General features: G+C 37.9%; 1 protein-coding gene across 9 annotated transcripts in view; it reads left to right on the forward strand.

Moving 5' to 3' along the window:
* The window catches only part of APC (adenomatous polyposis coli), a 138,160-nt gene that overhangs the window by 106,643 nt on the left and 18,576 nt on the right, over nucleotides 1–12,941 (forward strand). For 5 of the 9 annotated variants that reach the window (XM_010848355.1, XM_010848356.1, XM_010848360.1 and 2 more), the window contains 6 exons: nucleotides 1,917–2,295; nucleotides 4,000–4,095; nucleotides 5,379–5,432; nucleotides 8,985–9,124; nucleotides 9,781–9,858; nucleotides 10,393–10,509. In XM_010848355.1, coding sequence (XP_010846657.1) covers nucleotides 1,917–2,295; nucleotides 4,000–4,095; nucleotides 5,379–5,432; nucleotides 8,985–9,124; nucleotides 9,781–9,858; nucleotides 10,393–10,509 — 864 coding nt within the window. The remainder of the gene's footprint in view (nucleotides 1–1,916; nucleotides 2,296–3,999; nucleotides 4,096–5,378; nucleotides 5,433–8,984; nucleotides 9,125–9,780; nucleotides 9,859–10,392; nucleotides 10,510–12,941) is intronic. The other 4 variants (XM_010848358.1, XM_010848359.1, XM_010848361.1 and 1 more) reach the window with 3 other exon arrangements.

The raw sequence follows: 12,941 nt of genomic DNA on the forward strand, positions 1-12,941 counted from the left end.
CAGAACTCTTCTTGGGCTTTCCTTCTTTACAAAACGTTTTCTGATTTCCAGGGCCCTCTTGCCTACCCATGCAGTCTGTCTGCCTCCTTTGAATCAGTACATTTGGAGCACAGGAACTGTTTTTTAAACAGTATATTTTCCATTACATCTAAATACTTCCTTGTTTTCATAGCATATTCTACATACTCTTTCTTTACTTTAGTAATGGCTCTGAGGAAAAGCATTACGTGACAAATATCGATTTAAGAAACGAATTTTAGAGTAGCAGTGATATTATTAATATAAAGCTTAATCCTTTTAGTAACTCACAACGGTTACTGCTTAGGATACTACTTAGTATGCCAGTAACTGCTAAGAGTTGTACGTTTACTATCTCTGATTTCTTCAGAAACCCTTTGAATGTATTACTCTTGCCCCTCTTTTGAATGAGAATACTGAAGCCAAAAAGATGGTAATTAAATTAGAATTCCACCCCAATCTGTCCAACATCAATGAGTAGTTTTTACTATAAAGAAAACCTTTAATATTTAAGAGTTCTGTTACTTGAAAACTGGCAGCTTGAATACCATTTCCTTTTGGAGTGATTTATGCACGATGATATTAAGACCTGACTACATTTTTGAATGCCAGTTACTGTCCTATACATGGGTTACTTTATTTAATCTTCACAAAGAAAACCCTATTAGGTAAATTATTCCATTTTGCAACTGAGACAGCTGGACCTCAGAGAACTCAGATAACTTGGTTGTGTCACACAGCTCACTTGCAAATAGTGGAGTCAGAATTTGAAAGCCTTTTTTTTTTTTTTTTCCCATTAGGAAGGCAATCCTGTACTGCCTTCCTAATAAAACTTACAAATCTAAGAGTAGTGTGTATACACATTTAGAGTACAGTTTCTTAGCCTCAAGATTATTGGCTGGATAATTCCTCATTGCATTGTAGGGTGTTTAGCAGCATCCCTGGTCTTCACCCACTGAAGGCCCAAAGTGTTTCCTCCCAAAGTGTGATGGCCAAAAATTTCTCCAAGATATTGTCAGAAGAGTCTCAAGGTGGCTAAAGTTGCCCCTGGTTTGGAACCGCTAATTTATAGATATGATAGATAGATATAGATAAGATGCTCAACTTTTATGCAGTAGCTCTTGCTTTAAAAAATTGCTGTTGATCACAGGACAGGATGACTGGGTGCTGTTTCCTGTTTCTAGTCTGCTTCTGAGTCAGTTCTTAAGTTTACAGTAAGGGAGTGATGATGCTTACCAGCTGCTTCAAAAAAAAAAAATTGAATAAGAATAGTGACTTTGTATCCCTATATGATCAGGGCATTCTTTTTATGACAAAATACTTTTACATGTATAAGGGAGACATCATAATTTTAAGAATATTATAATCTGGTGAGGGTTAGTAATTGCTGAGAACTAGTACTTAGTAAATAGTAATTGCTAAAAAATATTTTCTCTTTATTGATTATGGTTGTAGATTTTAAAAAGTAAAATTTTTAATTGTGTAAAGAATTTTAGATAAACCACATTTCTTACTCTGTGTGTGTCAGTAGGTGTGTGTGTGTATGTGTGGTGGGTGGGGGAGATGTGAGAGAAAGAGAAATCAGTTGATTGTCTTTCGTTATAATAACGGACTATCACCCACTGATTCAGACAATAGCAGTTTAGGTATGCAAGAACCTATGTCTCCTTATGACTATATACTAGCACTACTAATATTTACTTATAAACAAGATGGTGATAATGATTATAGCATATGGATTTTGAAATAATGCTCATTACTTCATCCTAGAAAGAGATTTTTGTTTTTGTTTCTGTTTTTGTTTGAGTTACAATTAATATCCCCATTCATCACTTCATTGGTGTTGGCTTTTGGCTATTAAAGTCATAATTTTGTTTCTAAACTCATTTGGCCCACAGGTGGAAATGGTGTATTCATTGTTGTCAATGCTTGGTACTCATGATAAGGATGATATGTCGCGAACTTTGCTAGCTATGTCTAGCTCCCAAGACAGCTGTATATCCATGCGACAGTCTGGATGTCTTCCTCTCCTCATCCAGCTTTTACATGGCAATGACAAAGACTCTGTGTTGTTGGGAAATTCCCGGGGCAGTAAAGAGGCTCGGGCCAGGGCCAGTGCAGCACTCCACAACATCATTCACTCACAGCCTGATGACAAGAGAGGCAGGCGTGAAATCCGAGTCCTTCATCTTTTGGAACAGATACGAGCTTACTGTGAAACCTGTTGGGAGTGGCAGGAAGCCCATGAACAAGGCATGGACCAGGACAAAAATCCAAGTATGTTCCCTATGGTGCATGTGACAAAGCAAATGTAAAAGTTTTTGAAATGAAAAGTTTTTTAATTAGGATGGTGTCTTTATGAATCAGAGTGGGAAATTCATATTAGCTACCTACACTGCTCACATAGTTTAAAGCTTAATTTCTCTATTTCTCTAGGAAAAAAATTAGCACAGGAAAATGTTGTGTGTACTACAGTGCAACCAGAAAAGAACAGAAAATCAAAGTAGACTTAAGTAGTCATAGCATAGTTGATCTAGAAAGAACTTGAGCGATTATGTTCTCCTTCTCTCGAGATTAAGCTCAGGAAAGTGACTTTACATAAGTTCCTTCAGCTGTGAGTGACCAAGCCATTCTCTCTTATTCGCACATCACTTAGTGGATGCAGAGCTGTGTTATATCCATTATTTGATCCTTACAACAAGCTTGTGAAGTAGCAAGGGGAGAGATTACCATCTTCATTTTATAGATGAAGAGACTGAGGTTCAGGGAGGCTAAAAGACTTGCCTGTGGCTTCACAGATAGGTGGTGGGTGGTGGATCTAGGATCAGAGGCCAGACCTCCTGACTCTCAGCTCAGTGTTCTTCCCACTGCACCATCTGTCTTCAGGCCTTGGGGCCCTAGTTGCTGGGGTGATCAGCCACCCAGCTCTTTTCTCAGGGAGAAACCCTCTCCCCCAGGAGCAGGGATCATGGGAGTTGGGACCCTTGGGGAGATAACTTACTTCATTCCTATAGGAAGAACCAAAAGCAGTAAGTATAGAAGGTAAGAGCTCCTTTCACCTGAGAAGAACCCATACATAGACATACACACAACAAAGGACCATCGAATCAATATCTTGATTGGGGGAGCAGGAGAAAGACTGATGATGAGAACTTGATCTATAAAGATTTAGTAGATTTCTCTTAGGGTTAGGTATAAAGGTGAATTTATTAAAAATTAAAAATTTTTCAATAATAAGAATATAGCAGAAATGTCCTTTCTGTTTATCCTAGGGCTAGGGAGAATTAATAAGTTGCTTTCCTGGGAAAACATTATCTTTCTGGATTGTTTTCTTTCGCTGTCCACAATTATGTAATGACTTGTATTGTGTGCTCTTAATACCTGTTTTCAGAAAAGTTAAATAGAATAAATATTATTACTTCTGAAAAATAGATTGGTTTTTAAATTTTTATTTCAATTAACAGTTTTGAAACTTTATGCATAATATTAAATGTGCAAGTACATTTTTGTAGACACTTTCCCTTTAAATTTTTATTTACTATCTGGTATCTATATAATAAGCTTTCGCTACTAGAGTTGCACTAGGTTTCTCTATACATTTCTATACAGCCATGTGCCTTTCAGTTGAAAACAGAGATTATAAATAGTTTTATACCAAAATGTTTTTATTATTTCAAATAACCATATAATTTTTAAGTTATTAATTGAATTATAGCATAAACCTACATGGGAGTTAGTCCAACAGACTTGGTCAAAGGCTGATGAGAGGTAAACATTTTTATGGAACCAAGAAAAGCGCTTTACCTATATTTTCCTTTCCGTGTGTGTAGTATCTATTCATCTCTTCAGCAAATACTTGTTGATTCACTAAGCTGCCATGCATGAGAAGTCCATCAGCCAACTGAGTATTTTTTAGGTATAATGAACATCACTACTTTGAGAAAACAAAGCATCATGGCTTATGTCCATTTTACTTTTCAGTGCCAGCTCCTGTTGAACATCAGATCTGCCCTGCTGTCTGTGTTCTAATGAAGCTTTCGTTTGATGAAGAGCATAGACATGCCATGAATGAGCTTGGTAAGATAAAAATGTTTCTTAATGCCATAGAAGAATCCTGACGATTTTTCGTTATTGTTGAATTAGTGTATAAGGCCACTAACTTCTATTACCATCTGCTTCCTCCTTGTAGCAAGTGACTCTGGTTTCCAGAGAAGACAATGTCCTAAGTGACAGAAACTGCTACCCTTTCATAACCTAACTTGGGTTTCTAAAATCTTAGCCAGAGATGGGCAAAAATAAATAAACGGGCCACTCTTGCCAATATTGTCAAGGTAGACCCTGGGTGACAGTCGGTGGGAGGGTAATTTGAATCGTTTTGAGATGTGATGATACGGAGCTTTGTAATTATTCTTGAACTCAGTCACTTCTGATGGACACAGGAAGGAATTATTATTAAGACTCTCATTTATCTTCATGGTTATCCGTAGTTTACTGGGTTTTCATGATAAGCAGCGTGGCTGGTATCTCTGAAACGCATTAATAATGGAAAAGCATTATCCTCTAATTTGTGTTAGAAAATATTCCATTAATTTTGGAAGGATTACTCTTAGGATGTGTTCTCACATACTCTGAACCTTATCACACCTGCCTCTGTGGCCCCCATTTTTCATGAGATGGTTTCTCTTTGACTTCTAGGTTCATTTTGCACGTGTGGTATTTATAAGTTGCGTCATGCTGAGCCATCTCCTGTGAACCCGGATCGCTTTCGTTGTGCCACAAGCGAGAAGCAGGCGCTGAGTCTGCATCTTAGTGTGGCTGTGCCCTTGCCTTTTGTGCTGTTTACGTTACCTTTCATTCCAGCCCCCGCTTTATATCCCTGCCACCCTTGCCATTTTCATTCATCATTTATCTTACAAGTGACAAAGTCATGAGTCGCTTAAATCACAGAGAACCTGAACGGCTGGAAATGAGTGCTGTCTCCTTCAGATCGTCATTTTGGGAGGCTGTGTGTACTTGGTCTCCACCTGCCCCCCACAGGCCCTAGGCCGCTTGATTCTCTTTCCTTTTTCCCTAGGTTCCTGTGAAATTGAGTGTGCACTTGTGAGTTCTCCCCTCCTCAATACAATCCAGCACTGGTGAAATTTCAAGTTTGGGTGTTTTTGTTTTTTTTTTTTTAACACTCATAATAATGGGGAAAATAATGAACAAACAGGAAAACTAATCCAGTTTTAAGCTCCCACAAATGTTTTTTCTAAATGTCCCTGTGTTCCAATGAACTGTAGACTAGGACTGACCCACATTAATCATCTGAATTTCCAAGTAAAATCTAGACTCAGTGTTTGTTCCTCTTCCTTCTTCAGGTAGGAAGGCTACCCGGGGCATTTCATCCCAGGAGCTAGGGCAGGGGCTTTCAGGTGAGGAGCAGGACGGGGCCTCTGGGGGTGTGACTGTGGGGATGTAGCCACAGGCGATTACCTTCTCACTCTTAGCCTCTGACTTTGCGTTGGAGCCAAAGAAGGAACAAGGTGTGTAGACTGTGGATAGATACAGTCAGGTAGCACAAGGGATCTGACAATGAGGGATAGGAGGAAAGAAGTCCCAAGCAGATGAAGAAAAATTCCTAAGCCCAGTCAGCTAGGACTGTCTTTTGTAGATGCAAGAAAATTCTACAACTGTTAGGGTCATTTAAGTTTGCAACTATTAGTGTTGCAAGTTTTAGACTATAATACCAGGAATGTACACATTTATTAATTTCCAGACATATGCATTGGTGTTTCCCAGACTAGATGATAATGATCACCAGGGGCAGTGGTCAGAACGTGCACTTCTCTGGCCCATGGTAAGCAAGCTTAGGAAAATAGAATCTCCAGAGCAGGGGACCTAGGAATCAAATCTAGTAAGTGGCCCACCTGATTCTTACGACCAGGAAATTTTGTGAAACTACCAATATATAGAATATTGTTGCTGAGCCCTACTTATTTTAGAATGAGGTATTTCATGCTAATGGTGACTATCTAAACCAAGTAAAAGAAAAGTAATATACTTTTTAAAAATTCTGTCATCTTTCTACTATCTTGTTTTGATAAGTTTAAGGATTTTGGTAAATGTCATCTGAAGACATTGATCATCTACTATCAATAAGGTTATGAGATACCATACGCGATAATATTTGGTTCATCTAGACCACTATTCTCTAACACAGACACCAAGATAATGTGGAAGGATGTGCTCATGACCTTTACATTACCTTGAAACATCCTAGTATTTCTTAGGGCAACCAGTTTTTTTCCTATCTGTCATGAATTCACATCGTATTTTTGTGAATCCATTTTTAAAGTGTATAGATTCTTTGCCTTACAGTTCACTGGAAGTTTTTTTTAACTCCTGGAAATCATAAAGGGTCTCTCTCTTCTATCTAATACGCTAAGTTTTATTGAATGTTCTTTTTTCATTAGCACGTTCTTCATCATTGGCATTAATCATGTTGTTCTTTTTCAGAATCAAGTCCTAAGATTTTTGGTTTTCCCATACAAAAGTAGTCAAGGGCCTTCTTGGGAGGTTCTTGAGATTATTTCACATGTTACTTTCTTAGCACAGTGTCACAGATGCTGCTGTGCCAGGCAGGATTTTATGTAGGCATGAAGCAGAGTGTGCTCTGTATGGCTTTGATGGTCCGGTTTATAATCCTCAACATTTGGTGATCTGATCAGTACACAAGGCTACTGTCTTTAAGTCAACAGTGACTCCCAGGTCTGTTTCCTAGTCAAGACTCTAGTTCCTCCTCCTTTGCTGAAGGATTAAATGGTGGAATTTTCTGAAGCTCTGTACTCGGCTTTCTTCCACTCTCCCTAGGCTATATGCTCTACTACATGGCTTCCCTGACAGTGTTTTTCAAACTCACATCTTACTGCACGTTCTCTCTCCTGAGATTTACACACATTTTCATACTGCTCCTCCAGCATTTTCACCCAGATGATTTTTCAGACATTTCTGACTGAGTTGACAGAAACTGAGTCTGTCTCCCCCATCCCCAAAACTATCTCTTGACCAGGGTTCCTTTTCTCAGACAGTAGCCTTCCCGTCAACCCACTTGCTGAAGCCGGAATCTTAGAAGACATCTTGGACTCTGCTCCTGTCCCCTGTATCTGCTAACTGCTTTAATTCTGGTTCTCAAATATATCTTCCCCCACTGCTCTTCTTTTTATCCCCAGCACAAGCAAAGCCTCTTTCTTCACTCCTGGTCTCCCATAGTTTATCTTACTTGGCTCCCCACTTCCAGTAGTAATCATTTCTATAGCCTTAATCATAGGAATCTGTTTAGAACATACATCTAATTATTCTTTTCTCCTGCATTAGATCCTTGGTGAGGCACACAAAGTCTTGTATTACCTGGCATTTCGTAGCCCCTCCTTGTTGCTGTATATCAATGTTTCAGGCCCATCAGCCTTTACATGTGCTATTTTATCTGCTTGAGATGCTTCCTTATTGTTTTTCCTCTACCCCTTTTAGATGGTCATTCATCCTTTAAGTCTCAAGTTAAATCTTAGTTCCTCAGCCACTTTCTTGATCTTTCCAGTCTACGTTAGGTTTGCCTGTTATCATGCCCCGTGCTTCTACACAATCATGACATTTAAATTAGTTGTTCAGTGGCTGTCTGTGCTAATCTGTAAGCTCCATAAAGACATCGGTTGTTTTGTTCATGGGCTGTTTTGTTCATGGGCTGTTTATCTTTCCCATCATCATGGGTGGATGGAGGAAAATCTTCCTAAATATGGTTTGGCTTTTCCTTAACCAAATTAATTTTTATTTACCTACATTCAGACTTATCTGTCATTGGTGCCAGTTATAAAGATTTACACAAATGTTCCAAGAGTTAAATCCCTGGCTTGGCATTCTTGACCCAGAATTGAACTTGGTCTGTTTTGCAAACTTGCTTATTGCTCTGCATACTGATCCTTCTAGATCATTTACAAAAATGATGAATGTACAGATCCTCTTTCAGATTAATGACCTGACAGTTTAGACTTCCAGTATCCAGGAACTGCCTGTTTATGTTCATCATCTCTTTTTCTGTCTCAGCTAACAGTATCTCCAGTTTCATAATGATTAATATTGATGATGATGAATATTTTTAATAACTTCCATATGCATTTTTCTTTTTCTTTTTATTCACTCCCTCACCATTTTGCTTCACCTTTTGTCCTTCTGTTTTGTGTTGTCTTTCTGCTACCCCTTCCTTTATGTCTTTTCCTCTCCCTTCATTTTTCTCCTTGCCTTCCTGCTGTTGACCACTGTAGGCATTGTTAAGTATACCCAGTGGTGGGAATCAAGGGGAGAGAAGATACTAAATCCTAGTATTGGTATTTGACACTTTGTGTGTATCAAAGAAGAGAAAGAATTTAAAAAGAAAAACCATAAAAATGGTTCTATTCAGCTTAGTAATAAGTTGAACAGGTAATTCTTTTTCATAAAAAAGAAATAAACTTTGCTTCATGCACTATTTCACTTAGAAGTTTTAGTATTCCTAATGGTACTAAAAATTATTTTGGAGATAAAAATATATTAAAGTAATTAGGCCATAGTGTGTGACAGTGAAGAATGTTTTTATAAAGTCCTAGTAATAAAGTTACCTTTTTCTGCTTACATTCAGGAGGACCTAATAGTAGAATATAGTCTTCTTCTTCCTTGACAGGATACAGTGTATTGCAGTAAATAGAGTATAATATTCATCTTACTCAGTAAGACAGGGGGCTGGAGGGTGGAGAAACTGGCAGAAAATGAAGTAGTTGTCACTTGTACTTGATAAGTATATTACACGAGTGCCTTATAACATTTTTTGTAGCTTGTAATTCTGAAGACAGAATTAAACTCATTCTTTGAGATTTTTCTCTAGTAATTTATAAACTTGGTACCCATTTGTGTTATTTTAGATTATTGACTTCTTCCTCTTGCCCTTTTTAAATTAGGGGGACTACAGGCCATTGCAGAATTATTGCAAGTGGACTGTGAAATGTATGGGCTTACTAATGACCACTACAGTATTACTTTAAGACGATATGCAGGAATGGCTTTGACAAACTTGACTTTCGGAGATGTAGCCAACAAGGTATGTTTTATAAGATCCATTTCTTAAGATGGCTCTGGTATGAGCTTTTTTTTCATAGAGACTACTTTTCACTGACTTTCTTGTCACTCTCGTCATTAAACACTGACTAATAAAAACCTGTACTTTATATTCCACTGCATATCCGTACTTGTTTGATGTCTAATGCCTAAACAAAGGCAAAAGATGGAACACAGACGTGAACTTATGTAATCACATTTAAAATTCTGTTCCTGGGCAGACTTCCCTGGTGGTCCCACAGTTCAGACTCCACTCTTCCACTGTAAGGGAGCACAGGTTCAATCCCTGATTGGGGAACTAGGATCCCATATACCGCCTAGTGAGGCCAAAAAGTAATTAAAAAAAAAAAAAAAAATACTGTTCTTGGGAATGATAGCAAAAATCTGGAAATCTTGATTGGTGAAAGTGTCAAACACATATTAGTTCCATCCAAATAAAAGACTTTACATTCAAACCCTTTTCTTATCATTTCTTATTATTTATTCACTTTATTTTTCCAGTTTGCCAAGAAAGAAATGAATATTGCAAAGGATTAGGAGGGTATTTGTCTTTTATTTATGTAATTGATGGTTCTAGTTCTTTTATGGGTGGCTGCAGGTTGCCTTGTTACTAACGCTGTGTAACCCTTGACTTTCCAGGCTACTCTCTGCTCTATGAAAGGCTGCATGAGAGCTCTCGTGGCTCAGCTCCAGTCTGAAAGCGAGGACTTGCAGCAGGTACTCCTCAGATTCCACGTGGTTTTCTTGGATATTAGTGGCTTAACACCCTGACTTAGGTTAATGTAAGCTGTGACTCAGTATTCAGCATCTCATGTTTAAATTGTGGCTGCATTAACACCAGAATAGAGGCAAAGATTTTATTCTAGACTTCCTTTTGGCTTATATCAGCTTTAAGAAGAAATGTATTTGTTGATAGATTTCTACTGTTACTTTTGGGCTTCCCAGGTGGTACCTGTGCTAAAGAACCCGCCTGCCAGTGCAGGAGACATAAGAGACACGGGTTTGATCTCTGGGTCAGGAAGATGCCCTGGAGGAGGGCATGGCAGTCCATTCCAGTATTCTTGGCTGCACGGTCCCATGGACAGAGGAGCCTGGTGGGCTACAGTCTATAGGGTTACAAAGAGTCAGTCAGACACGACTGAAACAGCTTAATACACATGCACGCAGTCTTACTTTTAACATTAAGAGCAAGAAAGCAACTAGTATAAATAATTTTATAAACAAACTATTCTAAAATTGATCCATTTGCAGGTTATTGCGAGTGTTTTGAGGAATCTGTCTTGGAGAGCAGATGTAAATAGTAAAAAGACTTTGCGTGAAGTTGGAAGTGTGAAAGCATTGATGGAATGTGCTTTGGAAGTGAAAAAGGTACCTTTGAGAACTTTTGGTATTACCATATGCATTTCATCTTTGGATACTTTTTCACTGCCCTCTCCCACCTCTGAGACTCACTAATTTCTGACCCTCTTAGCTTACCAATCCCAAGACTTAGACTGCTCCAAACTCTGCAAGTATTAAGGCAGACAAGACTGTACAAGGTGACCTAGTGTAAATCGGGGTGTTGCAGCTCTGTTGACATCTTGGACAGATAAGTCTTTGTTTGGGGGTACTGATCTGTGCCTTGTAGGATGTTTAGCAGCATTCCTGGCCGTTGCCTACTAAATGCTGACATACCTTCCCCTCAGTCATAATAATCAGAAATGTCTCCATTTATTACAGATGTCCCCTGTAAGAGAAAAGGGACAGAATCACCCCCAGATGATTCCTTGCTGCCCAAATCCCAATCTCCCAGAGTCCCCAGATTTTAATAGTCACCTTATAGAGGTAATCAGACCCAAAGATGAAAAATCCATCAAACAATAATTTGTTCACAAAAGGAAGTAATGTCTAGGTGGGATATCTACTTTAGAAACTAAGCTGATTTTTTTTTTAATTGAAATTTGTGAAGAACTAAGCTAAGCTAGTCTTTTTAGCTAATCTGAGCTTCCTTTCACCCAACCAGCCCTCCTTGACCCAGAGCCTACATTTTTCTCTTCAGAATTTCCTTTTCAGTCTGGGGCTATTTTTTTAATTTATGTATTTTTTTCTAAATTACATTGTTTTATACCTGGAAACTCCAAGAAAATCAACTGGAAAATTATTAGAAATAAGAAAAATATTCAGTTAAGTAACTGGCAATAAAGATAACGTTCAAAGGTGGTCAAGAGGTACAAACTTCCAGTTATAAGATAAATACATAATAGAATGTAATATACAATATGATAAATGTTGTTAACACTACCATATCATTATATATGAAAATTTTTAACAGAGTAAGTCCTGAGTGCTCATCACAAGGAAAAAGTTTGCTGTTTCTTTAATTTTTGTGTATGTGTATATACATATATATATATATATATGAGATAATAGATGTTCACTGAACTCACTGTGGTAATCATTTCATGATGTATGTAAGTTAAATCATTATGCCATTTACCTTAAATAGTGCTACATGTCAATTATGTCTCAAAACTGGGAGAAAACAGTACTGTTCAAATATACTCAGGATTTGTATAAAGATACCTTTAGAACACTACTGAATCAGCAGAACACTTGTATTCACACTCTAGAAAAAAAGGTTATGAATGGCCAGTAAGCACTTGAAAATATACTCAGCATCATTAGTCATCAGGGAAATACAGATTACAGCTGTGAGATACCGTTACACATATTATATTGGTTATAATCTTTAAAATTGACCATGTGTTGTCCAAGATGTTAAACAGCTGAAATTCTTCTGCAGTGCTGGCAGAAAAGTTAAATGGTATACAAGCATACCTCACTTTATTGCAGTTCTCAGATACTGCATTTTTGGTAAATTGAAAGTCTGTGGCAAGCCTGCACTAAGCAAGTCTTTTAGTGCCATTTTCCCAACAGCGTTTTTTTCAGTTAAGGTATGTACATCTTTATACACAATGCTTTTGGACAGTTTAATAGACTACAGTATAATGTAAATGTAACTTTATATGCACTGAGAAACCAAAAAAATGGCATGACTTGCTTTATTTCAATATTTGCTTTATTGGAGTGGTCTGGAACCATACCTGCAATATCTCTGAGGTCTGTCTGTCCCGCTTGAGAGAACTTTTGGCAGTGTTTTCAAACTGACATTTACCTGCTATACAACCTGGCCACCCATGAGGAACAAAAACTTAAATTTACACAAAGACACACAGTTATTCACATAAAGATTATTCTTGATAGCCAAAACCTAGGAAAAAAATTCTAATGATCATCAGTGGGTAAATGGGTAAATAAACTGTGGAATACTATTTGGCTATATAAAAAAAAAAGAATGAACTATTGATACCTGCAATAATCTGTTATGTCAGAAATCAGAACAGTAGTTGCCTGGGGTTGGGGGTGGATTACAAGGAGTATAAGGAAATTGGAGGAGGATCAAAGTACAGTTTATTGGTCGCCTAAATACCTTACTAAAATTATACAAAAAAATTAGTGCCATGTACACTTTAAGACTTCTTTCTAATCAACCTTGTGTATTTTCAGAAATATTTAATGTTTTTGTATAGATTATTGGAACTTGTATTGCTGTTGAATAGCTCATTGTATCAGAGAAGGCAATGGCACCCCACTCCAGTACTCTTGCCTGAAAAATCCCATGGACAGAGGAGCCTCGCGGGCTGCAGTCCATGGGGTCATTAAGAGTCGGACACAACTGAGCAACTTCACTTTCACTTTTCACTTTCATGCATTGGAGAAGGCAGTGGCAACCCACTCCAGTGTTCTTGCCTAGAGAATCC

This window comes from Bison bison, unplaced genomic scaffold (assembly GCF_000754665.1).
Source record: "Bison bison bison isolate TAMUID 2011002044 unplaced genomic scaffold, Bison_UMD1.0 scf7180017864264, whole genome shotgun sequence".
NCBI classification, from domain to species: Eukaryota; Metazoa; Chordata; class Mammalia; order Artiodactyla; family Bovidae; genus Bison; species Bison bison.